The sequence below is a fragment of the Theropithecus gelada genome, chromosome 11, assembly GCF_003255815.1.
Source record: "Theropithecus gelada isolate Dixy chromosome 11, Tgel_1.0, whole genome shotgun sequence".
NCBI classification, from domain to species: domain Eukaryota; kingdom Metazoa; phylum Chordata; class Mammalia; order Primates; family Cercopithecidae; genus Theropithecus; species Theropithecus gelada.
Genome location: NC_037679.1, coordinates 91,723,900 through 91,751,737, shown reverse-complemented (window position 1 = coordinate 91,751,737; position 27,838 = coordinate 91,723,900). Strand labels below are relative to the sequence as shown.

At 53.3% G+C, this 27,838-nt stretch overlaps 1 protein-coding gene across 2 annotated transcripts in view; it reads left to right on the top strand.

The window, feature by feature from the left end:
• POLE (DNA polymerase epsilon, catalytic subunit) overlaps positions 1-25,894 on the top strand; it is a 66,386-nt gene extending 40,492 nt beyond the window's left edge. For both annotated transcript variants that reach the window (XM_025400925.1, XM_025400926.1), the window contains 20 exons: positions 1,163-1,375; positions 1,536-1,745; positions 1,979-2,122; positions 6,294-6,434; positions 6,710-6,863; positions 6,939-7,045; positions 7,273-7,449; positions 7,540-7,763; positions 7,908-8,128; positions 8,454-8,658; positions 10,687-10,860; positions 11,837-11,962; positions 13,884-14,016; positions 15,529-15,721; positions 17,102-17,233; positions 17,389-17,582; positions 23,566-23,766; positions 24,113-24,238; positions 24,942-25,031; positions 25,126-25,894. In XM_025400925.1, the coding sequence (XP_025256710.1) occupies positions 1,163-1,375; positions 1,536-1,745; positions 1,979-2,122; positions 6,294-6,434; positions 6,710-6,863; positions 6,939-7,045; positions 7,273-7,449; positions 7,540-7,763; positions 7,908-8,128; positions 8,454-8,658; positions 10,687-10,860; positions 11,837-11,962; positions 13,884-14,016; positions 15,529-15,721; positions 17,102-17,233; positions 17,389-17,582; positions 23,566-23,766; positions 24,113-24,238; positions 24,942-25,031; positions 25,126-25,239 (3,279 nt within the window). In that variant the 3' untranslated portion in view covers positions 25,240-25,894. The remainder of the gene's footprint in view (positions 1-1,162; positions 1,376-1,535; positions 1,746-1,978; positions 2,123-6,293; positions 6,435-6,709; positions 6,864-6,938; positions 7,046-7,272; positions 7,450-7,539; positions 7,764-7,907; positions 8,129-8,453; positions 8,659-10,686; positions 10,861-11,836; positions 11,963-13,883; positions 14,017-15,528; positions 15,722-17,101; positions 17,234-17,388; positions 17,583-23,565; positions 23,767-24,112; positions 24,239-24,941; positions 25,032-25,125) is intronic.
• The last annotated feature ends 1,944 nt before the right edge of the window (positions 25,895-27,838 follow it).

Here is a 27,838-nt window from a genome sequence, read left to right as displayed (position 1 = left end):
ACTCTGTCGCCCAGGCTGGAGTGCTGTGGCCGGATCTCAGCTCACTGCAAGCTCCGCCTCCCGAGTTCACGCCATTCTCCTGCCTCAGCCTCCGGAGTAGCTGGGACTACAGGCGCCCGCCACCTCGCCCGGCTAGTTTTTTTTTGTATTTTTTAGTAGAGACGGGGTTTCACCGTGTTAGCCAGGATGGTCTCGATCTCCCGACCTCGTGATCCGCCCGTCTCGGCCTCCCAAAGTGCTGGGATTACAAGCTTGAGCCACCGCGCCCGGCCTATTTTTTGTATTTTTAATAGAGATGGGGTTTCACCGTGTTGGCCAGGATGGTCTCGATCTCCTGACCTCGTGATCTGCCCACTTCAACCTCCCAAAGTGCTGGGATTACAGTAGTGAGCCACCGCTCCCTGCCTCACTTTGTTTTTGTTTTTGTTTTGTTTTGTTTAAGAGGGTCTCACCCTGTCGCCCAGGCTGGAATGCAGTGGCGCAACCTTGGCTCACTGCAACCCCCACCTCCTGGGCTCAAGTGATCCTTCCACCTCAGCTTCCCAAGTAGCTGGGACCTCAGGTGCACACAACCACACCCAGCTAATTTTTCTGTGTTTTGTAGAGATGGGGTTTCACCATGTTGGCCAGGCTAGTCTCAAACTCCTGGCTCAAGTGATCCGCCCACCTCAGCCTCTCTAAGTGTTGGGATGACAGGCGTGAGCCACCACCCCCGGCCTTCACTATTAAAAGTTCAATAAACTTGTGTAAACAAACACCCCATTTCAGGTGATACACTTATGTTAGATTTCGAGAAGTGGAATTTGTGGGGATGAGGTCCTGATATTCTTGTTTGCCTGTTTTTATGAGGCAAGGTTTCGCTCTTGCCCAGGCTGGAGTTCAGTGGTGTGATCATGGCTCGCCACAGCCTCCAACTCCTGGGTTCAATTGATCCTCCTGCCTCAGCCTACCAAGTAGCTGGGACTATAGGCACACTACCACGCCTGGCTAATTTGTAATATATTTTGTAGAGAGAGGGTCTTGCTGTTACCCAGACTGGTCCCAAACTCCTGGCCCCAAGCAATTCTTCTGACTTGGCCTCCCAAAGTGCTGGGATTCCAGGCGTGAGCCACCCTGCCCAGCCGGAGATCCTGAGATTTAAGGCTTCACCGGGTCTTTGCAGGTCACGATGGCCGAGGCCTCAGAGGACAGTCCGAGGCCAAGTGCTCCCGACATGGAGGACTTCGGCCTCGTGAAGCCGCCTCACCCAGCAGCCCCTGTCACTGTGAAGAGGAAGCGAGTTCTTTGGGAGAGCCAGGAGGAGTCCCAGGACCTCACGCCGACTGTGCCCTGGCAGGAGATCTTGGGACAGCCTCCCGCCCTAGGAACCACCCAGGTAAGGCACACGGTTGTGACACTATCTCTAAGGGGTCTGCTGCAAAGCCCAGGGAGCCCGAGATGCGTCCTGACCCCTAGGGAGGCTGCTTGTGAGAAAGTCGTGGCGGGCATTCCCATCTCACCACTTGCACATGGGCTGTGCTCACCATCCATCCCAGGAGGAGTGGCTTGTCTGGCTCCGGTTCCACAAGAAGAAGTGGCAGCTGCAGGCCCGGCAGCGCCTTGCCCGCAGGAAGAGGCAGCGTCTGGAGTCAGCAGAGGGTGTGCTGAGGCCTGGGGCCATCCGGGATGGTCCTGCCACGGGGCTGGGGAGCTTCTTGCGAAGAACTGCCCGCAGCATCCTGGACCTTCCATGGCAGATTGTGCAGGTGTAGACCTTGATCCAAGGGGAGGGCAGTGGCTCTGCTGATGGCCCAGGGATGGGGTGTCCAGCTGGGCCCTGAGGTCTGGGATGGGAGGATTGGAGTGGGCCTGGAGTTTCCTGCCCATTGTAGGGAGGCCTAAGGCCCTGTGCTGGGAGCTGGAAGCTACCTGGGAGGTGGCCCTGTGTGTGGGTTCCAGTGTGTCCTGTGACGTGCTGTATGTCCGTGTGGCCTTTCAGATCAGCGAGACCAGCCAGGCCGGCCTGTTCAGGCTGTGGGCGCTCGTTGGCAGTGACTTGCACTGCATCAGGCTGAGCATCCCCCGTGTGTTCTATGTGAACCAGCGAGTTGCTAAAGCGGAGGAGGGCGCTTCGTATCGCAAGGTAGGGAGGCAGCCGGTGCTGGTCTCTGCAGTCATCTGCCTGGGCAGCCTCTGAGGTGGCTTTCCCGTGATCTAGCGTGGCCTTGAGCCTCCATCTTGTACCTTATGGGGATGTTGTAGGAATTCCTCAAAACAATGTGTGTGAACACTGAGCGCAGAGTCTAGGGCAGAGCGAGTGCTGGGGATGGAGCTGCTGGTGTCCTTGTCACGATGAGCTTGTCTGCCCGCGAGGTCCATGTCGCAGGGACAAACCGAGTGGCGTTTGTTAGAGGTTGTGAACTCTGTCTCCGTCGGATGTTTGGCTGTTAACAGCTTTATTGGGATGTAAAGTTACACGCCATCCAACTCACCCATTCAAAGTGCACAATTCATTGGCTTTTAGTGGCATGACTATTGCCAGTCAATGTTGACATTTTCTTTCTTTTTTTCTAATTTTACTTTGATTTCTGGGATCCATGTGCAGAACGTGCAGGTTTGTTACATAAGTAAGCATGTGCCATTGTTGTTTGCTGCACCCATCACCCCGTCACCTGGGCATTAGGCCCCACATGCATTAGCTGTTTGTCCTGATACTCTCCCTCCCCTCGCCCCCCCCTTCAGATATTTTCATCACTCCAAAAAGAAACCTTGCATCCCTTACCTGTCACCATCCTCCCCCAGCCATCAGTAGCCACTGATCCACTTCCTGTCTCTGGGTTTGCCTGTTTGGGCATTTGATATCAATGGAACCCTACAGTAGATGGGTCTTTGTGCTGGGCTCCTCCCACCTGCAGAAAGTCTGAGGGTTTTCATGTGGCCATGAGTGCGCCAAGGTTCTTAGGTGGCGTCTCGGCCCAAACCCCCCGTTGTTAATCTGTGAGCTCAGCACATTTCTTGACTGGATGCTGTGAATCACATAAGAAGTGACATGTAGCTGGGGCGATGAGGTGTGCACATTTGTACCTACACAAAGAGGTTTTCTGGAGGTGAAACTGGATTCCAGCCAGGTGATTCAGTAGAATGTGCCTCTAGAAAGTAGATAGATGCAGAGCCAGGTGTGGTGGTTCACACCCGTAATCTCAGCACTTTGGGAGACCAAAGTGGGTGGATAAAAAAGGAAAGCGGACGTAGAGGCATCGAGACCACAGAGAACAGGTGGGAGTGTGGGATTTTCACACCTTCCTTTAGATGCGTGGTGCTGTGGCGCTGCGGCTGCCTTCAGATGCGTGGTGCTGTGGCGCTGCGGCTGTGTAGAAGTGCCCTTACTTTTGGGTTGCTTTTCTTTATGACTGTCAGCTCATCTCTGGAGGGAGGCTCTGGCACTGTGTGAATATCCTGTCCTCGACATTTGACTGGATGGTGTCAGCATCCATGTCTCATGGGGTCCATGGGGCTCCAGGATAATATATTCTGATTCTGTCCCCCGTGTATATTAGCTGTTTCCTTTATAACAAAGAGCTTTGTGTAGATCAGGTGGAAGTGAACTCTAGTTTATTCCTTAAAAAACAAGATACGAGGCCGGGTGCGGTGGCTCAAGCCTGTAATCCCAGCACTTTGGGAGGCCAAGACGGGCGGATCATGAGGTCAGGAGATCGAGACCATCCTGGCTAATAACACGGTGAAACCCCGTCTCTACTAAAAAAAAAATACGAAAAACTAGCCGGGTGAGGTGGTGGGCCCCTGTAGTCCCAGCTACTCAGGTGGCTGAGGCAGGAGAATGGCGTGGACCCGGGAGGCGGAGCTTGCAGTGAGCTGAGATCCAGCCACTGCACTCCAGCCTGGGCGACAGAGCGAGACTCTGTCTCAAAAAAAAAAAAAAAAAAAGGCAAGATACAAGAGGTATGATACACTAAGGGTTTTTTTTTTTTAAAGCAAGAGAAATGCTTTTTCCCTTTAAATTATTTTTAATTTTCAAGGTAGGGCATGGCAAATGGGTTTATTCCTTTTACTTTCCCTCTCTTTTTAAAATGTTACTATGGATTTGTGGATTTTTGTTTGACTTTTGTTGTTTTGGTTTTTGAGACGGTCTCACTCCATCACCCAGGCTGGAGTGCAGTGGTATGATCTTGCCTCCCTGCAGCCTGGTACTCTTGGGCCCAAGCGATCCTCCTGCCTCTGTGTTTAATGTTTTAAGATCAGTTGTAGCCAAATCCCGCCCAACACACACGCGTTAGGTATGTTAAGGTGCACGGCAGGCCGTCACCTTATGTCATTGATAGGTCCTTAGAAACTGCAATTTTAAGTGAAATGACTTTAAGTAAAATGATGTATGATGAAACAGATTTTTTTTCTTCCCGGAAACATTGTAATGAAACTGTGTTGGCCAGGCACAGCGGTGCATGCCTGTAATCCCAGCAATTTGGGAGGCTGAGGCTGGTGGATTGCTTGAGCTCAGGCATTCGAGACCAGCCTGGGCAACATGGCAAAACCCCTTCTCTACAGAGTTTTTTAAAAATTTTATTTATTTTTATGTATTTGTTTGTTTGTTTGTTTTGAGATGGAGTTTCTCTCTTGTTTCCCAGGCTGGAATGCAATGACGCGATCTCAGCTCACCACAACCTCCGCCTCCCAGGTTCAAGAAATTCTCTTGCCTCAGCCTCCTGAGTAGCTGAGATTACAGGCATACACCACCACACTCGGCTAATTTTGTATTTTTTAGTAGAGACGGGGTTTCTCTGTGTTAATTAGGCTGGTCTCGAACTCCCGACCTCAGGTGATCCGCCAGCCTGTCCTAGGATTACAGGTGTGAGCCACAGTGCCTGGCCCCAGAATTCTTTTTTTTAAAGGAAGAAACTGCGTTGAACAAAATGATGTTATTTGAGGACCTGCTATACGTCACTTCACTTAACATCGCAGTTTCCAAGTATCCATTGATGTTGTTAAGTGAGGACTTACTGTAATTTACATATAGTTAAGTGCAGATTTTTAAATATGCAGTTGATTGGGTTTTTGGACACATGACTATGTCTGTGTCGCCCACACCCCCACGCAGGTGCAGAACATTTCCATCACCCCGGAGGGTGCTTTTGTCCCCCCGTGCAACCTTCTGCTGGCCTGATTTCTGTATTTCTGTAATTCTATGTGACTTTCTAGAGCTTCATATTAACGGAGCCAGACAGTAGACTCTTTGGTGGTCAGTATCTTTTTGAGACTCAACTTATCCCAAATTGGGCTGGCCGGATCCTTTCAAGCTGGCACTTGAGTCCTTTTGACATGCCCTGTTGGTCTTTGAACACTTCCTTGCTTTCTGGCCACTAAGAGAGGCCAGATTCACCTTGAACTTCTAGACATGGAATTAGCTGTTCCTCTAAAGAGCCTGAGCCTCGTTGAGAGGTTATGTTGAGAAACCAAGTCCTCTCCAGGACTCCCCCAGCTCCCCAAACAGGGAGCTAGGGTACCTCTCTCCAGCTCTCCTCTCCAGGATTCCCCCAGCCCGCCATGCGGGAAGCTAGGGTGCCCCCTCTCCAGCTCTCCCGGACTTCCCCAGTTCCCCATGCACATACTCTGGCTTCCCCAGGGGCTCTCTTTCCTTTCCTCTGACTAGGAAAATGTGATCTATCTCAGTTTTTGCCATCTACACCCTCAGGTTAAACCCATGAGAGAATGGAGGAAGAGGAACTGGGAGCCTCCCCAGACCATGTTGACTGCTGCTATATTCTGAGAGCTCTTGTCTATTATCAGAGGCTGCAGGGTGCTTTTCAAAATTGCATCCAGAGGCCAGGCACGGTGGCTCACACCTGCAGTTCAGCGATGCAGGAGGCTGAAGTGGGAGGATTGCTTGAGCCCAGGAGTTTGAGACCAGCCTGGGCCTCATAGTGAAGCCTCCTTTCTACAGAAAAATGAAAAAGCCACCCGTGGTGGTGTGTTCCTTGTCCCAGATACTCAGGGGGCTGAGACTGGAGGACCGCTTGAGCCCAGGAGTCGGAGGCTGCAGTGAGCTGTGATCACACTGCTACACTCCAGCCTGGGCAATACAGCGAGACCTTGTCCGTGAAAAATAAATAAATAACATAAAAATTACGTCCAGAGTTTTTAGTTGTAATCATTGACAAAGGTGGACTGTGGCATGGTGGGTGTACCCCATCGTTAGGGGCACTGGAAGTCCTAGGACTCGGAACAGCCTGTGCATGTATGTGCACCACAGACATTACCACCTACGCCATGTGACGAGATCATCATTGTATTCTCACCAGGTAAATCGGGTCCTTCCTCGCTCCAATGTGATCTACAATCTCTATGAGTATTCAGTGCCGGAGGACATGTACCAGGAACACATCAACGAGATCAACGCTGAGCTGTCAGCACCAGACATCGAGGGTGTATATGAGACTCAGGTGACTCCCCAGCCACCCTCTGCTGAACTGGGGGAGGCTCCAGCAGGGTGGAATAGAGGAAAGAAACCCGCCCAGGGTGTGGGCTGGGAAACAGCAGTGATTGTGGACTCGTGCCCACAGGTGAGGTGAATGTCAGCAGGGTGTCTGCCAAAGGTGACCTGTGGGCAGTGGGCTGGGCAGCTGCAGGGGCACAGCCACATCCCAGGCAGAAGTCACGTGGGCAGCCAGAGCCCCCCCATCCAGCCCTTGCCAGCCTGTCTGCCCGCCTCTTCCAGGTTCCGTTACTGTTCCGGGCCCTGGTGCACCTGGGCTGTGTGTGTGTGGTCAGTAAACAGCTGGTGAGGCACCTTTCGGGCTGGGAAGCAGAGACCTTTGCTCTTGAGCACCTGGAGATGCGCTCTCTGGCCCAGTTCAGCTACCTGGAACCAGGTATGGCCTGCACCAGCCGCCACCATATGCCTGCCTCCCAGACATCTGGGGTGACGGTCTTGTTTCCTTCTGCAGGGAGTATCCGCCATATCTACCTGTACCACCATGCACAGGGCCACAAAGCGCTCTTCGGGATCTTCATCCCCTCACAGCGCAGGGCGTCCGTCTTTGTGCTGGACACTGTGAGTCCTGGGCCCTCCATGGCAGCACATTGGTTGGAGCAGGGTCTGGGGAAGGAGGACATCTCCCAGGGTGCCCGGGCCCTCCAGGTCTTGTCCTCAAGGGCCTTTGCCCATGAGTGCCTGTCGTGATTGAATTGGCAGTGCCATGGCAGTGGTGGAGTCTGCCCCAGGGCTGCCCCCACTTCCTCCCACACAGGGTGAGGCTGACACGGTCTGCGTTTGTCTAGGTGCGCAGCAACCAGATGCCCAACCTTGGCGCCCTGTACTCAGCAGAGCACGGCCTCCTCCTGGAGAAGGTGGGCCCTGAGCTCCTGCCGCCCCCCAAACACACCTTCGAAGTTCGGGCAGAAACTGACCTGAAGACCATCTGCAGAGCCATCCAGCGATTCCTGCTCGCCTACAAGGTGAGGGTGGTTGGGATCCTGCTGTGTGAGTCGCCTCTCCTTTGAGGCTGGGCCCACCTGGGTCTTTTCTTCCATTGTGCCTTGACCCAGGAGGAGCGCCGGGGGCCCACGCTCATCGCCGTTCAGTCCACCTGGGAGCTGAAGAGGCTGGCCAGTGAGATTCCTGTCTTGGAGGAATTCCCGCTGGTGCCTATCTGTGTGGCCGACAAGATCAACTATGGGGTCCTGGACTGGCAGCGCCATGGAGCCCGGCGCATGATCCGGCACTACCTCAACCTGGACACCTGCCTGTCGCAGGCCTTTGAGATGAGCAGGTGAGCGCAGCACTGTCACCGTGGGCCAGTGGTCCCCAGGCAGAGCCGGCCTCGGTGGTCTCTGTGACCCGGCAATGTACCCTGGCACTGAGCTGTGCCCCGGTGCCAACCTGTGCCTCAGTGCTGACCTGTGCCCCTGTGCAGGTACTTTCACATTCCCATCGGGAACCTGCCAGAGGACATCTCCACGTTCGGCTCCGACCTCTTCTTTGCCCGCCATCTCCATCGCCACAACCACCTGCTCTGGCTGTCCCCTACAGCCCGCCCTGACCTGGGTGGAAAGGAGGCTGATGACAACTGTCTTGTCATGGAGTTTGATGACCAAGCCACTGTTGAGATCAACAGTTCAGGCTGTTACTCCACAGGTAAGTGGGCAGGAGGACGAGGTCCACGAGACCTGACTGGTGTTTCTGCCATTCTGTGACATCTTCTCAAGGCAAGAGTGCCCGAGGATGGGCTCAGAGCTCGACCTCGCAGGTCAGAGCTGAAGCTGCAGGAGACAGTCCTGGGGTCAAGGTCCAGGTGGGGCCTCCTGTGCCCTCGGGAATCTGAATAGCCTGGCAGGTGTGAGGATGGGTGTGGGCAGATCTGATGCTGGTTCTGGAGGTGGTGGTGGCTGGAGTCAGGCCCAGGGGCTGGTGGTGCAGGAGCTGGCAGGATGCTGGCTGAGCATGGCGTCTTCCTGTACAGTGTGTGTGGAGCTGGACCTTCAGAACCTGGCCGTCAACACCATCCTCCAGTCTCACCACGTCAACGACATGGAGGGGGCTGACAGCATGGGGATCAGCTTCGACGTGATCCAGCAGGCCTCCCTGGAGGACATGATCACGGGCGGTCAGGCTGCCAGTGCCCCAGCCAGCTACGATGAGACAGCCCTGTGCTCTAACACCTTCAGGTGCCACCCTCTCCGGGAAGGAGTGTTACTAATAGACGGGTCTTATCCTTTGCCCTTAATTTGGAAAGCTAAGGTCTAAGACAGTGTCCCTTGGGCTTCCCTTAGTCTTAATGGCAGAGCCAGAGACCACTGCGGCGAGTTTCCCATCTTCAGTCTGTTGTCTTTACCACCATGTGGGTCCAGCCTGGTCCCTGGCGACTGTTCCATGTGCTGCCTCTGACCTCCCTGTGGCCAGAGGTACTTCACACAAAGAGCCTTTCTAACCGGGGCCACTTTTCAACGTGACCAAAGGTACATCATAGGGATCTCCAGCCGGCTCTACTGAGTATGATGTGCGAGGCATCGGCACTTAGGTGTCAGGAGCCATCAGTCTGCCACGGAGGTCATGGTTGAGGGTCTAGAGCCGTCAATCTGCCGCAGAGGGTGTGGCTGAGGGTCAGGAGCTGTCGGTCTGCTGTGGAGAGTGTGGTTGACAGCAGCGACTTGCAATACCCACCAGTGGTGGTTCATACTGGGGAAGGCCAGGCCTGAGAGGTAGATGGAGTCCAACGGCAGATCCCCAAACTGCCACTCTGGGGAACGTGGGGTTTGCTGAATTGTTGAAGAGTTGGTGATGAAAAGGAGTTTTAGGAATGGGACTTGGACCTCTGTAGGTTCTCCTGTAACATTCTGTTCTTGACCCCATTGAAGTTCCCACTTCTTCAGTAGGGTGACGTGCAGTTTTGGAACCTTTAGCTGAATTGGGGTTCCAGTACCAGAGCAGCTGGCATCTCTGCCCTACGGGAAGTGAAGGGGGCCGGACGGGGCGTGTACAGTACACTGCCCAATGCCTAGCTGTCTGGCCTGTGACCAGGGCCCCCCACCACAGGAAACTTGTTTACACTGGCACACGCCCTTGTGGCTTTTGTGTGACCCGTGTCTAGGTCCCACCTGCCTGACCATTGCTTCAGTGTAGGGGCCCAGCCTTGTGTTCCCCCTAGCGTGGTAGGGATGACCCAGCCCAGGGTAGCCCCTGCCTCTTCAGAGGGAAGGCACAAAATCAGTCACCACCACAATAGGGAATAAGTGCAAAGATGTGTTCCTTACATCTCCTGGGCAGGGAGGGTGCCGTGAGTAGGGAAGCCATCCTCCCTCCCAGGGCCATGCAAGGCAGGCACAGGGAGAGTGCCCAGGGCAGCTGGCCGTGTGAGAAAATGGGGTGTAGGCATGTGTTAGTTCATGGGCAAGTGCCTGAATGGTCCATTTAAAGGAAGTAGCAGGAAGGCAGGGCCCAGCCTGCTAGGGGGGAAAGAGTCCTCTAAGTTCTTGTCTCTGACTGACCGGGGCCATGTGGGTGTGGTGGTGTTTTGTTCTGTTTTGTTCTTGTTTTTTGAGTCAGAGTCTTGCTCCGTCACCCAGGCTGGTGTGCAGTGGCGCCATCTTGGGTCACTGCAACCTCCACCTCCTGGGTTCAAGCGATTCTCCTGTCTCAGCCTCCTAAGTAGCTGGGATTACAGGCGTGCACCAGCCCAGCTAATTTTTGTATTTTTAATAGAGACAGGGTTTCACCATGTTGGCCAAGCTGGTCTCGAGCTCTTGACCTCAGATGATCCACCCACCTCGACCTCGCAAAGTGCTGGGATTACAGGCGTGAGCCACTGCATCTGGCCTGGTGTGTTCTGATGTGTAGGCAGTGGCTTTGCTGTGTCCTTCCTGTCAGGGGCCCCAGCCCGTCGCACACTTGCTGCCCCGTACTGTACTGCCCTCCCATCCTGCTTCAGAACACACAGAGTTTGGGTTGTGTTGAGGGATGTGGCAAAGCCGGAGCTAGTTTCAGGAATGAACTGGAAAGAAACAGATGAGGCATGAAGGTAAAGGGATGAAATTTGGACAGTGACTTAAGGTGGGGACAGTGAGAAGGGGAGGTGACAGTGACGGATTTGGACCCAGCCATGTAGGGAAAACCTGTGCCCGTTTCAGCTGGAGCGTCCCGCGTGGCGGCAGCATGGGAGGCTGAGGGTACAAGGGTGTCCTGCACTTCTCTTTCAGGATCCTGAAGAGCATGGTCGTGGGCTGGGTGAAGGAGATCACCCAGTACCACAACATCTATGCGGACAACCAGGTGATGCACTTCTACCGCTGGCTTCGGTCACCGTCCTCTCTGCTTCATGACCCCGCCCTGCACCGCACGCTCCACAACATGATGAAGAAGCTCTTCCTGCAGTGAGTGCTCCTCCCTGGGCCATCCTCCGCGTCCTTAGCTGGGCTGCTCCCTTACTCTCCAGAACCAGAGACGTGGCCAGCCAGTGCCGCTGGGATAAGTAGTCTATTTCTGGGTTTGTGGAGCATAACGATCTTCAAAGGATCCCAGAGAAACACGCAATTGCTGCTGCAGCATCACCTGCACATCCTGCAGAGAACGCTAGGTGGCACCCCCACTCCTGCCCCTTTCCTGCACAAGTTCTGCTGCACAGTGTATTGCTGTGTGCCTTGCTCGTTTTAGTGAAAATATGCCTTGGAGATCTGTGTGAGGACATGCCATATGAAAGAACATTTAGCCTCTTTCCAGCCTTGTGCCGTCGTTACAAATAGCAAATCAGTGAGAGGCTTCATGCATGAGCTCACGCAGATAGATCCTGGGGTAACTTCTGGGGCGTAGCCCTGTTGCAGGCCTCACAGGTGTTATAACTCAGGGGATGGATGCTGATTTGATGGACTTCACGAGAGCGGCCCCACAGAGGCCCCTTGTGGACACTTCTTCCCTGGCCGTGCCTCACCAACGTGGCCAGGGATTATTACCCGCTGCTAGGATAAAAGTGCTTCTCGGTGCAATCTTAACTTAGGATTTTTATAATGAATTAAGTCGAATTTTCTCTTCTAGTCCTTTGTCTAGTTTTCTGTAGCTTTGTTGGTTTTTCTCTTATTGAACATCGAATGAGTTGTCTCCATACAAAAAGTTGCCGTTTTTCTGTGATAAGAACTTGCTAATTTTTTCCTGTTTTTGCTTATCTTTTGCCTTTGTTTGTGGTGGATTTTGCCATGCAGAAATCTTCGTTCTTCATTGGCTTCTGGGTTCTAGTGTATCGGAGGCTTTTCTGCTTCAGGACCCTCAGCTCTTTTCCCTTATGGATTTTCCGGGTGCCCTCTGGCTCTCCACGGCTGTGGCGTCTCCACCATGGACTCTAAACTTGCTCCACAGGCTCATCGCTGAGTTCAAGCGCCTGGGGTCGTCAGTCGTCTACGCCAACTTCAACCGCATCATCCTCTGTACAAAGAAGCGCCGTGTGGAAGATGCCATCGCTTATGTGGAGTACATCACCAGCAGGTGCGGCTGGCTGGTCCTGGTGACGCAGCACTGTGGCTTTGAGAGGGGTGCTAAAATGACCCCCTGAGGTGCCAGCTGTCCTCCTGGGTGGACTGGGAGGTCCTTAGAAGCACAGGACTCACCATGGTAAACCCAGAGCAGCATGAAAAGGGGGTTACTGCCACCCGCGTGCTGTAGCAGATCAGAGGCCACGCAGGTGTGCAGCTTGCATTGAGTGTTTTTTGTTTGTTTTTTTCCCCATGGGAGACACAGATTCAAGGTGCCCTGAATATGTGCACCCCATAAGTGTTGACGGGCAAACCTTTCATAGACGTCCGTGTTGGCGAGTGGGAGTGGTGTGGTTCCCAGGTGCTCAGGTGTGCACAGCTCTCAGCTCTCAGAGCCTGGTGTTGTGGTTTTGACTTCCTGCCTTCCAGGCCATGTTCCTGAGGTTCCCTCGTGGGCCTTGCTGTGCTTCTGAAACACTCAGCACTATTTAAATCTAAATAGAAGACAAAGCAACAGAAAATCTCCACCAGCTCCTTTTGTTCAATTGATAGTAGGAAGCTCCCTCCCAGGTGCACTCACCCTGGGGATGAATGCAGCCATTTCTGAGTGCAGAGAGGAGTTGCTCGTGGAGGCATAGAGTGTCTGCATGGGTCTGGTCTTTGCATGGTTACAGGGGCAGCATCTGGGGGTGCTGCAGAAAAGACTGACACTAAATTGATAATAGGTCACTGAGAAGTAGGAAGGTAGAGCTTATAAGACTTTCATTCCTAATCAAACCATATGCAATGGATTAATCTCAAACCCAAAACCACCGTTGTCCTCTTGCAGACCCACTGTGGCCCCTTATGTCTATCCAAGATGAGCCTTGATGGTCAGTGGTCACGCTGTGTGCCTGGGAGAGCTGGCTTGGGCTAGAATTGTATTTCAGAGCATGGCTGAGATGATGGGAAGGATGTGCCTCTCCCCACACTGGCCATGGGCAGCTCCAGGGGTGCTCTGTACCTGAGGAGGCCGGGGTTGCTCATGTCAGGAAACAGGCTGCCATTCTCCCTTAGCGCGGAGAGCAGAGTTAGGGAGAACATAAAATTCTCCTGCAGGAGGTGCAGTGTGGGCTACTCAGCTGCCTTTTAAAACTGTGATTTAGGATGTTCCTCCTTCCTTCCTCTCTTTCTTTGTTTATTCTTCCCTTTTTTTTGGTTTTTGTTTTGTTTTTTTTTAAGAGATGGGGTCTTGCTCTGTCACCCAGGCTGGAGTGCAGTGGTGCAATAGTGGCTCACTGCAGCCTCAGCCTCTGGGCTCAAGCTATCTGCCCACCTCAGCCCACTGAGTAGATGGGACTAGAGGTGCATGCCAGCATGCCCAGCCAATTTTTGAATTTTTTTTATAGAGACAGGGTTTTGCCACGTTGCCTGGATGGTCTTGAACTCCTGAGCTCAGGTGATCCTCCTGCCTCAGCCTCCCAAAGTGTTAGGATTACAGGCATGAGCCACTGTGCCTGGTCGGTTCTTTTTTTTTTTTTTCTTAAATGGATCTAACTTGCAGAGGAGTGGGTCAGCCCTAGTGAGGCTTAACTGAGGAGTGACAAGGATGACGATAGCTTAGAAGAGCTTGGCAGTGGGAAGCACTGTGGTTGGTTACCTGAAGCTGCAGGTCACCTGAGGCCGGGAGCAGAGGCAGAACGCCTTATGGGCTGTCCCCAGCACAAGGAGGCACCCAGCTCTCTGTGGTGCCAGCTCCCAGGGGCCTGGTGGACCTCCTTAGTTTTACATTTACCGCGTTTCCCTAGGAAGCCTGAGGAACGATGTGATGTGAATGAACTTTCAGATTCAATGTTAAGTAAGTGGAAGGTACAGATAGATACAAGAGGAAAAAAAGGAAAGTTGAGAACAAGGTCGATTTCATTTAAACAGTGTCTTCAATGCTTCCTCTACAGCATCCATGCTAAGGAGATCTTCCATTCTTTGACAATTTCTTTTTCTCGATGCTGGGAATTTCTTCTCTGGATGGATCCATCTAACTATGGCGGAATCAAAGGAAAAGTTTCATCTCGTGTTCACTATGGACTGGTAAGAGAGCTGCAGTGTGGCACGAGCCAGCTTTAGGGGCCGCGTTCCTTCCTGCAGCAAGTGCTGAGTGCTCAGGGCCCCGGCAGGCCTGGCTGTGTGGCAGCAGACACTGCAACCGCATCCTGTCCTCATGAACATGGGGAGGGACCATGTGCAGACAAGCACATCAGTGTGGAGTGTGGCGTCGGCCCTGGTGAGGACAGGGCTTGCCATGGGCCACAGGGAGGTGGAGGCCTGTGAGGTGGTGACAAGGAATCCCAGAGCTGATGAAGCGCGCTGGAGTCATGCGTGCATAAGGCGCCTCCAGTGAGTGGACACCAGGGAGGCAAAGCACAGGTCACTGGAGCAGTGATTGCAGATGCAGGCAGAGAGCTGGCAGGGCCAGGCAACTTGGGCATGGCAGGGCAGGGCCTCAGCTTTCGTGGGGATGGGAGGTTCTGTGTGGGCGATGTTGGAGCTTTCTTGGCCCCATGCAGATAACCCACCATCGGAGGGCATAGGCATGTAAAGCCAGTTAGTGCCCGTGCCGGGGAGATGCTGGGCAGCGAGGTTGGTGAGAATGGCCTGGGTGGGCTTTGAAGTGGAGCCAAGGGACCAGTGGATCGGATATGGGCAAATGCCCAGGTGTGGGCCAGGCTATGGGTGAGTGGAGGTGGCTGTCAGGAGCAGTGTGGGGAAGGGGTCATGTCTGGTTGGGACTCATGGCGTTTGCAAGGTTGAGACGTGGGTGGTTAGCTGGTGCAGGAGTGGCCAGAGAGTGGCTGGGTGTGTTGAGAGGAGGCCTGTGTCCTCCACGGGGATCCTTACAGAGGACTGAGAGGAAGCTGTGGGTATAGGGGCCAGGGGCTCAGATGTCAGAGGGAAAGCCCTTCTCAAAGGAGGCAGACACTTCTGAGAGCTGGCCGGATGAAGCCAAGGCTGCCCAGGATACCTGGATGGGAGCAATTCCGGTTGGAGTTGGGGGACAAACCCTGATTAAAGGGATTCAGAAGAAAATGGGAGGGTAGAAACGCAGGTGGTATAGACAGCTCTCAGGAGGGGATCAGCGTATGGTCAGGGCAGGTGGCAGTGGGTGTCAGTGTCTACACAGACGTGGACGGGACGGTGCCGTGGCATGAACGCAGGCCGCGCGGGAGGCTGGTCTGTGATGGGGTCGTGCCATCCCAGGAGATTCATGGACTCAGAGGAGTGAACAGTCACTGGGAATCTCTGACTGGTTCTTTCGTCCTTGAGGGGTGAAAGTTCAATAATTAAAGTGAACCCTGAAAGAGCAGAGTGAAGCTCGCAGTCCCAGGTCACAAGCACTTCTGTGCGCCAGGCACTTCCCACAAAGCGCTCTGTACTGGGAGCCACCCTGCAGGATTCACACAGGCTCCCGGAGACAGTGACTATGGGGAAGGCCTCTAGTCAAATGGGGCAGATGGACACAGGTTGGAGGAGCCTTCACTGTGGCATCCTACCCCTCTACGCGGCCGCGATGGGACAAACACAGCCGCCTTGTCTCTGTTACAGCAAGACTCACAGAAAGTGCAGGGAGCAGAGGATGAGCAGGAAAATGCGGACAATGAGGAGGAAAGAAATGGGGAGGAGGAGGAAGATGCGGAGGAATCCAGCGTGGAAGATTCACTGGAAAACAACTGGAACATTTTGCAGTTTTTGCCACAGGCAGCCTCCTGCCAGAGCTACTTCCTCATGATTGTTTCAGGTGAGCCCAGAGCCCACGGCTGCGCAGCCTCCACCAGAGGGACTCAGGGTTAGTAGATGTGGCTCCTGTGCCATGGTATCGCAAGAAGGGAGACAGTGGAAAAATCGGATCGGGCGGAGCGTGCCCAGCAGTTGGGACTTTGTGAGCCAAGGAGCCTCCTCTCCCGGCTCCAGGCATGTTCCACTGGAGGACCCAGAGAGGGGTGGCTGTCTTCCCTCCAGCCCTCGCTCTCTCAGGAAACTCCATGGGGAGCGGCTGCCCCTGGCCGTGTCATTGAGGGGTTTCCTAGCTCTGCTCCTGCCGTCTGATTCAGTAACTCAGTCACATACATTCCCAGGGAACACTGGTGTGGGTGCATGTGCAGTAGCTGAAGATAAACCCCTGGGTCAGGTCAGCTGCCCCCTGGCTGGTCTGTGAGGCCTAACTTTCTGGTGGGGAAGTTCTTGTGCCTTGGTTTGGGTCTGTAGGCTTAGAGTTTGCAAATCAAGCTGTGCAGGTTAGTGTGCAGACGAAGCTTATCGAGGAAGCACTGTTTGTAGTTCAGAGCCCGAAGTTAAAGAACCCTCTCAGTTAAAACAGCAAGCTGTGCTGTGCACACACAGGCGGATGCAGTCACAGAGGCCTTCATTGATGATCATTTTATATTTTATATTTTTGTCTACTTGTCCTTGAGTCTTTAACTTTCTCAGTTCTCTCTTGCAACTTTCTAAGTCTCTTGAAAAGTTCTGGGTCGGCCGCTCGCAGTGGCTCACGCCTGTAATCCCAACACTGGGAGGCTGAGGCGGGTGGATCACGTGAGGTCAAGAGTTTGAGACCAGCTTGGCTAACATGGTGAAACCCCATCTCTACTAAAAATACAAAAAGTACCCGGGTGTGGTGGCGCACACCTGTAATCCCAGCTATTTAGGAAGCTGAGGCAGTAGAATCGCTTGAACCCAGGAGGCGAAGGTTGCAGTGAGCCGAGATTGTGCCATCGCACTCCAGTCTGGGCAACAAGAGTGAAACTCTGTCTCAAAAAAAAAAAAAAAAAAAAAAAAAAAAAGGTAAGTGTCGGTGCCAGGCCCGGAGGAGTTTTTGGAGAAGCCTGCTGACGCCAGGGGCCGTGTTTTTCACATGCTACCCAGTGAGAGGGTTCGTGTGCATGGCCTCGTTTATACAGTTTTCTGCTGATAATGAACTCGAGTGTCAGCTAGTATTCCTTCTCATTTCCACTTCTCATCTAACTGACTTTTAGCTCATCTAAAGGCCGCAAATAAAATTATTAACAATGACATTTTAGCCTTATCTGTGAGGCAATCTGACCAGCCATGGGTCCCCTCAGATTCTAGGGTGTTCGCAACAGCCCGACTCAGGGCCGGTGGTGTATGTGCCTCTCCACAGCGTACATTGTGGCCGTGTACCACTGCATGAAGGACGGGCTGAGGCGCAGTGCTCCAGGGAGCACCCCCGTGAGGAGGAGGGGGGCCAGCCAGCTCTCCCAGGAGGCCGAGGGGGCGGCTGGAGCCCTTCCCGGTGAGCAGTCTTTTGTCTCTCGAGGCCACTGCCTTGTGCCAGTTACCTAACCCCTCTGTGTGCCATGGGTGGTCCCCGGTGCCAGTCCCCCAGGTGGGAGGTCCCCGGTGCCAGACGGGTCCCAGATCCCTCCCTCAGCATCGTCATACTTCCAGGAATGATCACCTTCTCTCAGGATTATGTCGCAAATGAACTCACTCAGAGCTTCTTCACCATCACTCAGAAGATTCAGAAGAAAGTCACAGGCTCTCGGAACTCCACTGAGCTCTCAGAGATGTTTCCTGTCCTCCCTGGTTCCCACTTGCTGCTCAATAACCCTGCTCTGGAGTTCATCAAATACGTGTGCAAGGTGAGGGTGCCAGTGTGCTTGTGAGGAGAGGACACCAACATACATGCGTAAGGCAAGAATGTTAATGTGTGCAAGGTGAGGCTGTAACATGTGCACCGTGAACGTGCTAGAGTATGTGTGCAAGATAAGGACACCGACATACCTGTGCATGGGAAGGATGTTAATGAATGCAGGATGAGGCTTCCACGTGTGCAAGGGGGAGGTACCTACGCAGGTAGGGTCAGGGTGCCAGTGTGTGCAAGGTGAGGAGCAGGTGTAAGTTACTTGTTCATTCCACCAACATTTATCATGTCCCTGTCACATGCAGCCACAGTTGAGGCTTCTGTGCTCAGGTGTGAGCAAGACAGGAAAGGCCCTGCCTCATGAGGCATGCCTGCTGCCAGCTGACCTGAGAAGGGAGAGGGCCATTCAGAGGCGCAGGTGCTGTGGGGACAGAGCCTGTAAGGGACGCTGGGACCAGGTGCAGGAAGAGGGAGGATGCAAAGGCCCTGGGGGATGAGCTTGGTGTGTTGGTGAAGGCACAGGCGAGCACCCAGTACCACCGGCTGGGAGGATGGGTCACCGGAGACCAGTAGGCTGGATCAGGACCCAGAGCTGATGAGATGAGAGCTTGCTCGGATGCTGAGGCCTTTCTGGGAAAGGCAGGCTGAGTCCAAGAGGGATAATATTACCAGATAACGACCACGGGTGTCAGCCCTTAAAGAGCAGAGCGCTTCACTGCCCATTTTCTCACTCAGCCTTCCCAGCAAACTGCATCTCACACACGGGTAAGGTTACGCTGGAGATCACGTGACGGCCTCAAGGTCTAGTTGTGGTGAAGAAGTGTTTTTAGCTCACCATTTTAATTCCTTTGTTGACTTTTACATGCTTTAAATTCATTTTTATTGAGGTATAATTTACATACAGTAAAATGTACTCTGTGGCGTGCAGTTGTGTGATTTTTTCCTAGATGAATGGAATTGCGCCACCATCAGCAGGATACAGGATAGTCACCACCCGACAACATTTCCCACGCTGCCCTCCTCACCTGACACCCCTTTAGCCACTAGTGTGTCCTCCATCCCTGTGTTTGTTTTCTCTTCCAGAGCGTCACATAAGTAGAGACATACTGTGCAGCATTTTGGATCTGGCTTCTTAGCAAAACACACTTGCAGTTGGTTCATCCACGCTCTCGTGTGTATCAGAACCCCTTCCTTTCTGTTGCGAGTCGTGTCCGTTGTGTGGGGAACCACAGCTTGCTTTTCATTCACTGGTGGAAGGACATTTGCGTTGCTTCTACTTTGGGGTGATGAATAACAAAGCTGCTGTAAACATTCTGTAGGTGGAGGTTTTTGTGTGAACGTAAATGTCAGTTCTCTGAGGTTAAAAACCCAGGAGGGGCATTGCTGGGTCATTTTTTAAGTGTTTGTTTAACTTGATAAGAAACTGCCAAACTCTTTTCTGTCCGTCTCAGGGTCTCATCAGCAGTGTGTGGCAAGAGTTGCAGTCCACATCCTCACCAGGACTTGGTATTATTGCATTTTTAAATTGCAGTGATTCCAGTAGGTGTGTAGTGGTATCACATTGTGTTTCTGATTTGCATTTCCCTGGCATCTAATAATGTGGGGCTTCTTTTTTTAGATGCAGATTCACTCTCATTGCCCAGGCTGGGGTGCAATGGCACGATCTCAGCTCACTGCAACCTCCGCCTCCAGGTTAGCTGGGACTATAGGCGCCTGCCACTACAGCCCGCCAATTTTTTGTATTTTTAGTAGAGATGGGGTTTCACCACGTTGGCCAAGCTGGTCTCGAACTCCTGACCTCAAGTGATCCACCTGCTTCGGCCTCCCAAAGTACTGGGATTACAGGCGTGAGCCACCGTGCCCGGCTGTGGGGCATTTTTTAATGGGCTTCCTTGCTGTCCCTGTGTCTGTCCTCTTTGGTGAAGTTTAAGGTTTTACATTTGTCTGATCCATTTGAGTTAATTTTTATACAGTGTGCATGCAGTAGATCCAAGTCCATTTTTCTGCATGGGATATCTGATTGCAGGCGTATCCTGTCTTGTGCTTCAAAGCAGTTACGTGTATTTTACAAATGGAAGGTTTGTGGGAATCTTGTGTTGAGCAAGTCTCATCTTTCCAACAGCATGTGCCCACTGTGTCTGTGTCAGACTTTTCCACTATTGTTATATCAGCCATGATAGCCTTTGATGCTTCTATGGCAATAGTTTTGGGGCGCCATGAACCGTGTGCATAGAAGACAGTGAACTTAATCAATGTTGTCTGTGTCCTGACTGCTCCACTCACTGGCCATTCCGCCATCTCTCCCTTTCTCCTTGGACCTCCCCAATCCCAGTGACACAACACTATTGAAATTAGGTAAGTTAATAACCCTACAATGGCCTCTAAGTGTTCAAGTGAAAGGAAGAGTCCCACGTGTCTCACTTTACATAAAAAGCTAGAAATGGCTAAACTTAGTGAGGAAGGCGTGTCAGAAGTCGAGACAGGCTGAAAGCTAGGCCACTCACACCAGTTAGCCAACTCAACTGCAGAGGAAAGGTTCTTGAAGGAAATTACAAGTGCTCCTCCAGTGAACACATGAATGATAAAGAAGTGAAACAGCCTGTTGCTGATATGGAGAAAGTTTAGTCTGGATAGATCAAACCAGATACAACATCCCCTCAAGCCAGAGCCTAATTCAGAGCAAGGCTCTCACTCTGTTCAGTTCCATGAAGGCTGAGAGGTAAGGAGGCTGTAGAAGGAAAGCTTGAAGCTGACAGAGGTTGGTTCATGGGGTTGAGGGAAAGAAGCCGTCCCGGTAACATAAAAGGGCAAATGAGGCAGTAGGTGCGTGTGGGTGGAGAGACTGCAGCAAGTTCTCCAGGAGATCTGTCTGGGATCATTGGCGAAGGTGGCTACACTAACAGTATATTTTCAGTGTAGACAAAACAGCCTTCTATTGGAAGAAGATGCCATCTAGGACTTTCATAACTAGAGAGGAGGCCTCAGAGCCTGGCTTCAGAGGACAGGCTGATTCTTGTTAGTGGCAGATGCAGCTGGTGACTTTTTTTTTTTTTTTTTTTTTGAGACGGAGTCTGGCTCTGTTGCCCAGGCTGGAGTGCAGTGGCCGGATCTCAGCTCACTGCAAGCCCCGCCTCCCGGGTTCACACCATTCTCCTGCCTCAGCCTCCCGAGTAGCTGGGAGTACAGGCGCCCGCCACCTCGCCCGGCTAATTTTTTTTGTATTTTAGTAGAGACGGGGTTTCACCGTGTTAGCCAGGATGGTCTCGATCTCCTGACCTCGTGATCCGCCCGTCTCGGCCTCCCAAAGTGCTGGGATTACAGGCTTGAGCCACCACGCCCGGCCAGCTGGTGACTTTTAAGTCGAAGCCAGTCCTCATTCAGTCTTTTAAGGCCACTACCTGCAGCTCAGAAGAAGATTCCTTCCAAAACAGTACTGCTTATTGACAGTTGACCTGGTCACCCAAGAGCTCTCATGGAGACTTACAAGGAGATTAATGTTGCTTTCATGCCTACGGACACAGCATCCCTTCTGCAGCCCATGGATCAAGGAGCAATTTCGACTTTCAAGGTTTATTACTAAAAAATACATTTTATGAGGCTATAGCTAGTGATTCCCCTGATGGAACTGGGCAAAGTAAATGGAAAACCTGGAAAGGATTCGCCATTCCGGATGCCATTAAGAACACTGGTGATTCATGGGAGAAGGGGTCATAATATCAACAGGAGAGTGTGGAAGAAGTTGATTCTGACCCTCATGGTTGACTTTGAAGGATTCAAGACTTTTGTGGGAGACATGACAGCAGATGTTGAAACAGCAAGGGAACTAGAAGTGGAGCCTGAAGATGTGACTGAATTTCTGCAATCTCAGGACAAAATTTAACAGATAAAGAGTTGCTTTTCATGGATGAGCAATAAAGTTGTTTGTTTGTTTGTTTGTTTTGTTTTGAGATGGAGACTCCTTGCTCTGTTGCCCAGGCTGGAATGCAGTGGTGTGGTCTTGGCTCACTGCAACCTCCGCCTCCTGGGTTCAAGCTATTTTCCTACGTCAGCTTCCCACATAGCTGGGATTACAGGCGCCTGCCACCAGGCTCGGCTAATTTTTTGTATTTTTAATAGAGACAGGATTTCACCATGTTGGTTAGGCTGGTCTCAAACTCCTGACCTCAGGTGATCCGCCCGCCTTGGCCTCCCAAACTGCTGGGATTACAGGCGTGAGCCACTGTGCCTGGCCCAAAAAAATAGTTTCTTGGGATGAAAGTGAACACTGTGGAAATGACAATAAAGGATTGAGAATATTCCGTAAACTTAGTTGCAAAGCAGCATCAGGGTTTGAGAGGACTGACTCCAATTTTGAAAGAAGTTTTACTGTGGGTAAGATGCTATCAAACAGCACCACATCCTGCAGATAAATCTTTCCTGGAAGGAAGAGTCAGCTGATGCCGCAAACTTCATTGTTGTCCTAAGAAATTGCCACAGCCCCCCCAGCTCGGCAGTGTCACCCTGATCAGTCAGCAGCTGTTAGCCATTTACATTGAGGCAAGACCCTCCACCAGCAAAAAACACTTGCAACTCGCCAAAGGCCCCGATGATTGTTAGCATTTCTGAGCAATAAAACATTTTAAAATTAAGGTACATACATTGTTTTTTAGACGTAATGGTGTTATGCACTTAATAGGCCACAGTATAAGGTAAACCTAAGTTTTGTCTGGGCAGAGTGGCTCACACCTGTAATCCCAGCACTTTGGGAGGTCAGGGCGAGTGGACATTTGAGCCCAGCAGTTCAAGAGCAGCCTGAGCAACATGGCAAAACTCATCTTTACAACGATTACAAAAATTACCTGGGCATGGTGGCGCATGCCTGTCGTCCCAGCTACTGGGAAGGCTGAGGTGGGAGGATCAATTGAGCCCCAAGAGGTCAGTGCTGTGGTGAGCCATGATTGCGCCACTGCAGTCCATTCTGGGCGACAGAGCAAAATCCTGTCCCAAAACAAAAACATACCACCTAGGTTTTTTTTTTGAGATGGAGTCTCACTCTGTCACTCAGACTAGAGTGCAGTGGTGCGATCTCAGCTCACTGCAACCTCCACCTCCTGGGTTCAAGCGAATCCCTGCCTCAGCCTCCCAGGTAGCTGGGATTACAGGTGCGCCCGCCACCACGCCCAGCTAATTTTTGTACTTTTAGTAGAAGTGGGGTTTCACTGTGTTGGCCAGGATGGTCTTGAACTCCTGCCCTCAGGTCATCCACCTGTCTTGGCCTCCCAAAGTGCTGGGATTACAGGCGTGAGCCACCACAAATCACGTAACATTTATATGTACTGAGAAAACAAGCGTGAGCCAAAAATCACGTAACTTTTATATGCACTAAAAAACCAAAATATTTGTGTGATTTGCTTTATTGTGATATTTGTCTGTTGAGGTGGTACGAAACCGAACTTGCAGTATCTCCAAGATATGCTTGTATTCCAGAACCATTTGTTGAAAAGACTATTATTTTTCTATTGAATCACCTTTGTACCTTTTTCCATAACTTAATGAACTTATCTGTGTGGGTCTATTTCTGGATTATGTATTCTTTTTTTCTATCTCGGGTTCAATTTGCTAATATTTTGTTGAGCATTTTTGTGTCTATGCTCAGTTATTGGTCTGTAGTTCCTTTGTATGGTCTTTGGTTATAGTATCAGGGTGATGCTGGCCTCAGAGTAGGTTGGGTGCTCTCCCTCTTCAGTGTTTTGAAAGATATCGTGTAGAATCAGCAGCATTTCTTCCTTAAATGTTTAGTAAACTCCCCCGGGGAAGCCTGTCCTCACTGATGGAAAACTGCCAGTGTAGAGAAGTCAGCTCTCTGAGGCTTCTACAGGGACTAAGGCAGGGAGGAAAGGACACCAGGAAACTGTAGCCTAAGGTCCAGAGGGTTCTGGCCCAGACAGAGCAGCAGGGAGGCCCCGGGAGCTCCTTCCCGATGTGGGCTGTGGTCTCTGCAGGTGCTGTCCCTGGACACCAACATCACAAACCAGGTGAATAAGCTGAACCGAGACCTGCTTCGCCTGGTGGATGTCGGCGAGTTCTCCGAGGAGGCCCAGTTCCGAGACCCCTGCCGGTCCTACGTGCTTCCTGAGGTCATCTGCCGCAGCTGTAACTTCTGCCGCGACCTGGACCTGTGTAAAGACTCTTCCTTCTCAGAGGTGCGGCTGAGCCCCAGTGGGGTTTTCACTGTAGAGCAGAACATCTGAGGGCACTGCAGTGTCTTGGGGGCTTCTGCAGCCCCAGCTCTGTAGGTCACACCTGCTGCCGCTCTCACTCACGCGGATTGGCAACAGGCCCCTTCCCAGGCCTCCCCATACCACGTTCGGAATGTTGTCCTAGGAAGGGCTCAAGCGCAGGTGGGAGGCCGGAGCGCGCGCAGCTGCACTCAGGAGACTCGCCCCTCAGCAGGCGCTTCTTACAGCCCCTTCCTCTCCTGAGATCCTGCGCAGGGCACTGTGGTCTGGAGGCTGGGCCAGTGACCTCTTGCACTCTTGCTCTGCCTAGGATGGGGCGGTCCTGCCTCAGTGGCTCTGCTCCAATTGTCAGGCGCCCTACGACTCCTCTGTCATCGAGATGACGCTGGTGGAAGTGCTGCAGAAGAAGCTGATGGCCTTCACTCTGCAGGACCTGGTGAGCAGTGCCTGCCGCCCACCCGTGTGCCCTGGAGTCCGCAGAGGGGTTTCTGTGCACTCCTGGGAGCCGGGGTGTGTGCAGGTCCTGAGGCACGCCCTGGTGTCCTCCAAAGGGCCTGCCCTGCAGACCAGTCCGTGCCTGAGCCCGACGGACTATTCTCCAAAGGGCCTGCCCTGCAGACCAGTCCATGCCTGAGCCCAATGGACTATTCTGTCTACACTGGTTGAGCACCTGCCTTGGGTCAAGAGCTGGCCTTATGGGTGCTTTGTTCTAGCGGAAGGAGGCAGACGTTCCCAAGTGTGAAGAGAAGGAAAGGAGGAAGAGGGAGTTGCGCAGCTCGGCCACAGGAGGGCCTTGCTGAGGGGCATCTGAGCAGAGGCTGGGGGATGCACCAAGCTGCCGTGTGGTGGCACACGGCGTCCAGGCCTGCAGGATGGAGGGAGTGAGCAGGGCCTGGAGGGGGCCTCAGGACTGGGCATCTGGGATAGGACACCCACAGTGAGGGTGGGCGTAGGGAAGGCGCTGGCAGGGTGGGATGAGGTCGTGCATTTTACTCATAACTGAGGGGCTGGCTGCGCACAGCACGGGCTCAAGGCTTACTGATGGGCCCACGAATGTGTCTCGCGAGCCTGTGAAGAAGCAGCAGGCAGGTCTGGCCGGGGTGGGAGGGCCAGCGCCCATCGGGGTTGCTCCCTTTCAGATCTGCCTGAAGTGCCGAGGGGTGAAGGAGACCAGCATGCCTGTGTATTGCAGCTGCGCAGGGGACTTCGCCCTCACCATCCACACCCAGGTGGGCTTTCCTTCATCTGCCTCGGTTCAGCCTGGCCTCCTTGGCCTCCTCTCTGAGTGGACTGGGGTCTCACTGTGCCTGTTTATTCCTGCAGGTCTTCATGGAACAGATCGGAATCTTCCGGAACATTGCCCAGCACTACGGCATGTCGTACCTCCTGGAAACCCTGGAGTGGCTGCTGCAGAAGAACCCACAGCGGGGCCGTTAGCCAGCCCCGGGCCCTGGGCGCCTCTGCGTCCGTGCCAGGACTCCTGATGCCAAGGCCACATCCCCGTGCTTTCAGTGACCAGACCACTGACCACCCTGACTGTCCAAACTTGTGACCCCACACCAGGGAACGGGGAGGAAACCAAAGAAAACCATTTTCAGGGAGCTCAGACGTCACAGGAGGGAGTGGGAGCAGGATGTGGCCCTGGCCTCGCCAGAGCACCTGCAGAAGCAGGCCATGAGCGAGGCTGCGGGTGCCCTGGCCACTGTTTCTTATGCAGTGAATGCTTTTCCAGGCCTCTGTTGCTTCCTGCACCACACCTGGTGGGGTGCGAGAGTCCTGTAGGTGCCCCCAGTTCTTTGTCCTGCCTCCCAGAGGGAGGAAAAGCCCCTGGGGGCTTCTGGCTCCCTGAGATTGGGCTCTGAGACGAGATGGGTTCCCAAGGCCCTGGTGGGGCTGGAGTCTCACCTGTTTGCATGGAGAAATGGGCTGGCCCCACAGCCTCACAGGAGCAGTTTGTGGGCTGGTTTCCCGGGGAATCCGGACCCTAACCTGTGAGAATCTGGATTTTGACTTGTTGAGCCCTGCTCATTTGGAGCCAGGTCTAGAGGGAACCCCCATCAGCCTCAGGAAAACAAGACTTCTGTGCACCTCACTTCGGCTCACCACAGCCCTTGTCCTTCACCTCCACACAGGACCGGCTGGAAGCAGAAAGAAGAAAGGCCAATTTCACAGGGCACCAAACAAGTATGAAATGTAAATCAGGGCCGGGCGCGGTGGCTCAAGCCTGTAATCCCAGCACTTTGGGAGGCCGAGATGGGCGGATCACAAGGTCAGGAGATCGAGACCATCCTGGCTAACACGGTGAAACCCCGTCTCTACTAAAAATACAAAAAACTAGCCAGGCGAGGTGGCGGGCGCCTGTAGTCCCAGCTACTCGGGAGGCTGAGGCAGGAGAATGGCGTGAACCCGGGAGGCGGAGCTTGCAGTGAGCTGAGATCTGGCCACTGTACTCCAGCCTGGGCGGCAGAGCAAGACTCCGTCTCAAAAAAAAAAAAAAAAAAAAAGAAATGTAAATCAGGAATTCAGACACCCCAGGCGAGAGCCTCACAGGAGGGAGGGGCCCCACAGGCTCCCCAGGAGGCTCACATCTTTGGCCCAGAGCCAGCCTTAGTTTGTCCCTGTCATCTACTGTCCGAGGCCATCGCTGCTACACTTTGTTTTTATTTGCATTTCATACTGAAGTTTCTCTAGGTTGTCACTGTGTGTTTGTGCAGGGCGCCTCAGATGAGGGGACTGGGTACCACTGGGTATGTGTTTGGCCCTTGGATGCTGCTCGGGCCGCCTGCCTGGAGAAACCTGATGCCTGCTCAGATGGAGGAGTGCTGAGGCCTCCAGAGTGGAGATCAAATCAAATTAGGGCAAGCAGGGGAGGAGGGAGGCTGGCTGACTGGGCTTCATTCCTGGAAGCAAATCTGGAGAACCCTCAGGGGAGTGAGGGGGGCCGGGACAGCCAGCCGTCCCTCAGGAAGACCACCTAGCAAGACCAGGGGTCGCCCGGTGCAGCCACGGGTGCCGGCCAGCCTGGGTTTACTCTGAGGCAGCTGGGGCTGGCGGCATTTGAGCAGTGGTGGAGGGGTCAGAAATGGGAAGCTCTGGCCCTGGTTCCCAAGCAGCGGCTCAACCAGAAGAGCCAGTTTCTCCAAAAATGAGCTGGGTATTTGTGAGCCACACAGCATGTGCAGGCTGTGGGGTGACCTGAGGCCGGTGCCCCAGGCTGGGAGGCCACAGTCAAGGGAAATGGGGCCCGTGAGAAGACGTATTCTCGCCACCTGAACACAGCGCTGGGGTGAGGACTCCAAACTCAGGCTTTGAGGTCCGACCAGGGCCGTCTTCCCTGCCCTTCTCTGCCCTTTGACCTTTGGGAGTAGTGTTGCTCTCCTGAGACTGGGTTTCCCTTCAGAGGCAGGATGCCATCTGCCACTGGCACAGGCGACTTCATGATGCTCAGTTCTGGGCTCCTCCCCCCACCTGGTGGGCACCAGTCTAGCCACTGCAGCATCTAAGGGTGCAGTAACCAGATTACCCACAAGGCCTGATCCAGTTAGTGCTGCTCCCAGGCTGGTGTCCGTCCACCCCGGCCTGGCCTGACTTCCCATCGCCATTCCTGCCCCCACCCATGGAGTAGGAATGAACACTGGCCTGGGCGCTGCTGTAGTCTGAGCTTTCGTTTTCCTTGTGTGCAGCTGTCCCTGCCTCCCTCCCATTTCTCTCTTCCTGAGTCATGCTGTCCTCCCACATTTTGAGATGAGCCAGCTTTGGTTTGGAGTCTGGGGTGGCCCTGTCAGAAGTAAGTGCACTAAGGAAGTGGCCTGGGTCCCGGTGCGCTCCCAGCCTGGGCAGACCTGACCGTGGCCCGGCTGGCTGTGGGGACCGAGGGTCATGGGGCGGGCAGACGTGCCCTGCACACTCCCAGGCTGCTTAGAGGGGAGATGACTCATATAAAGGTCACTGCAGCCCAGCTCCAGGCCAGCAGGGCCTGGCCTCCTATATTCATAGGCTCGCGATGCTTCTCCACAAGGAATGAGGCCAGAAGGTT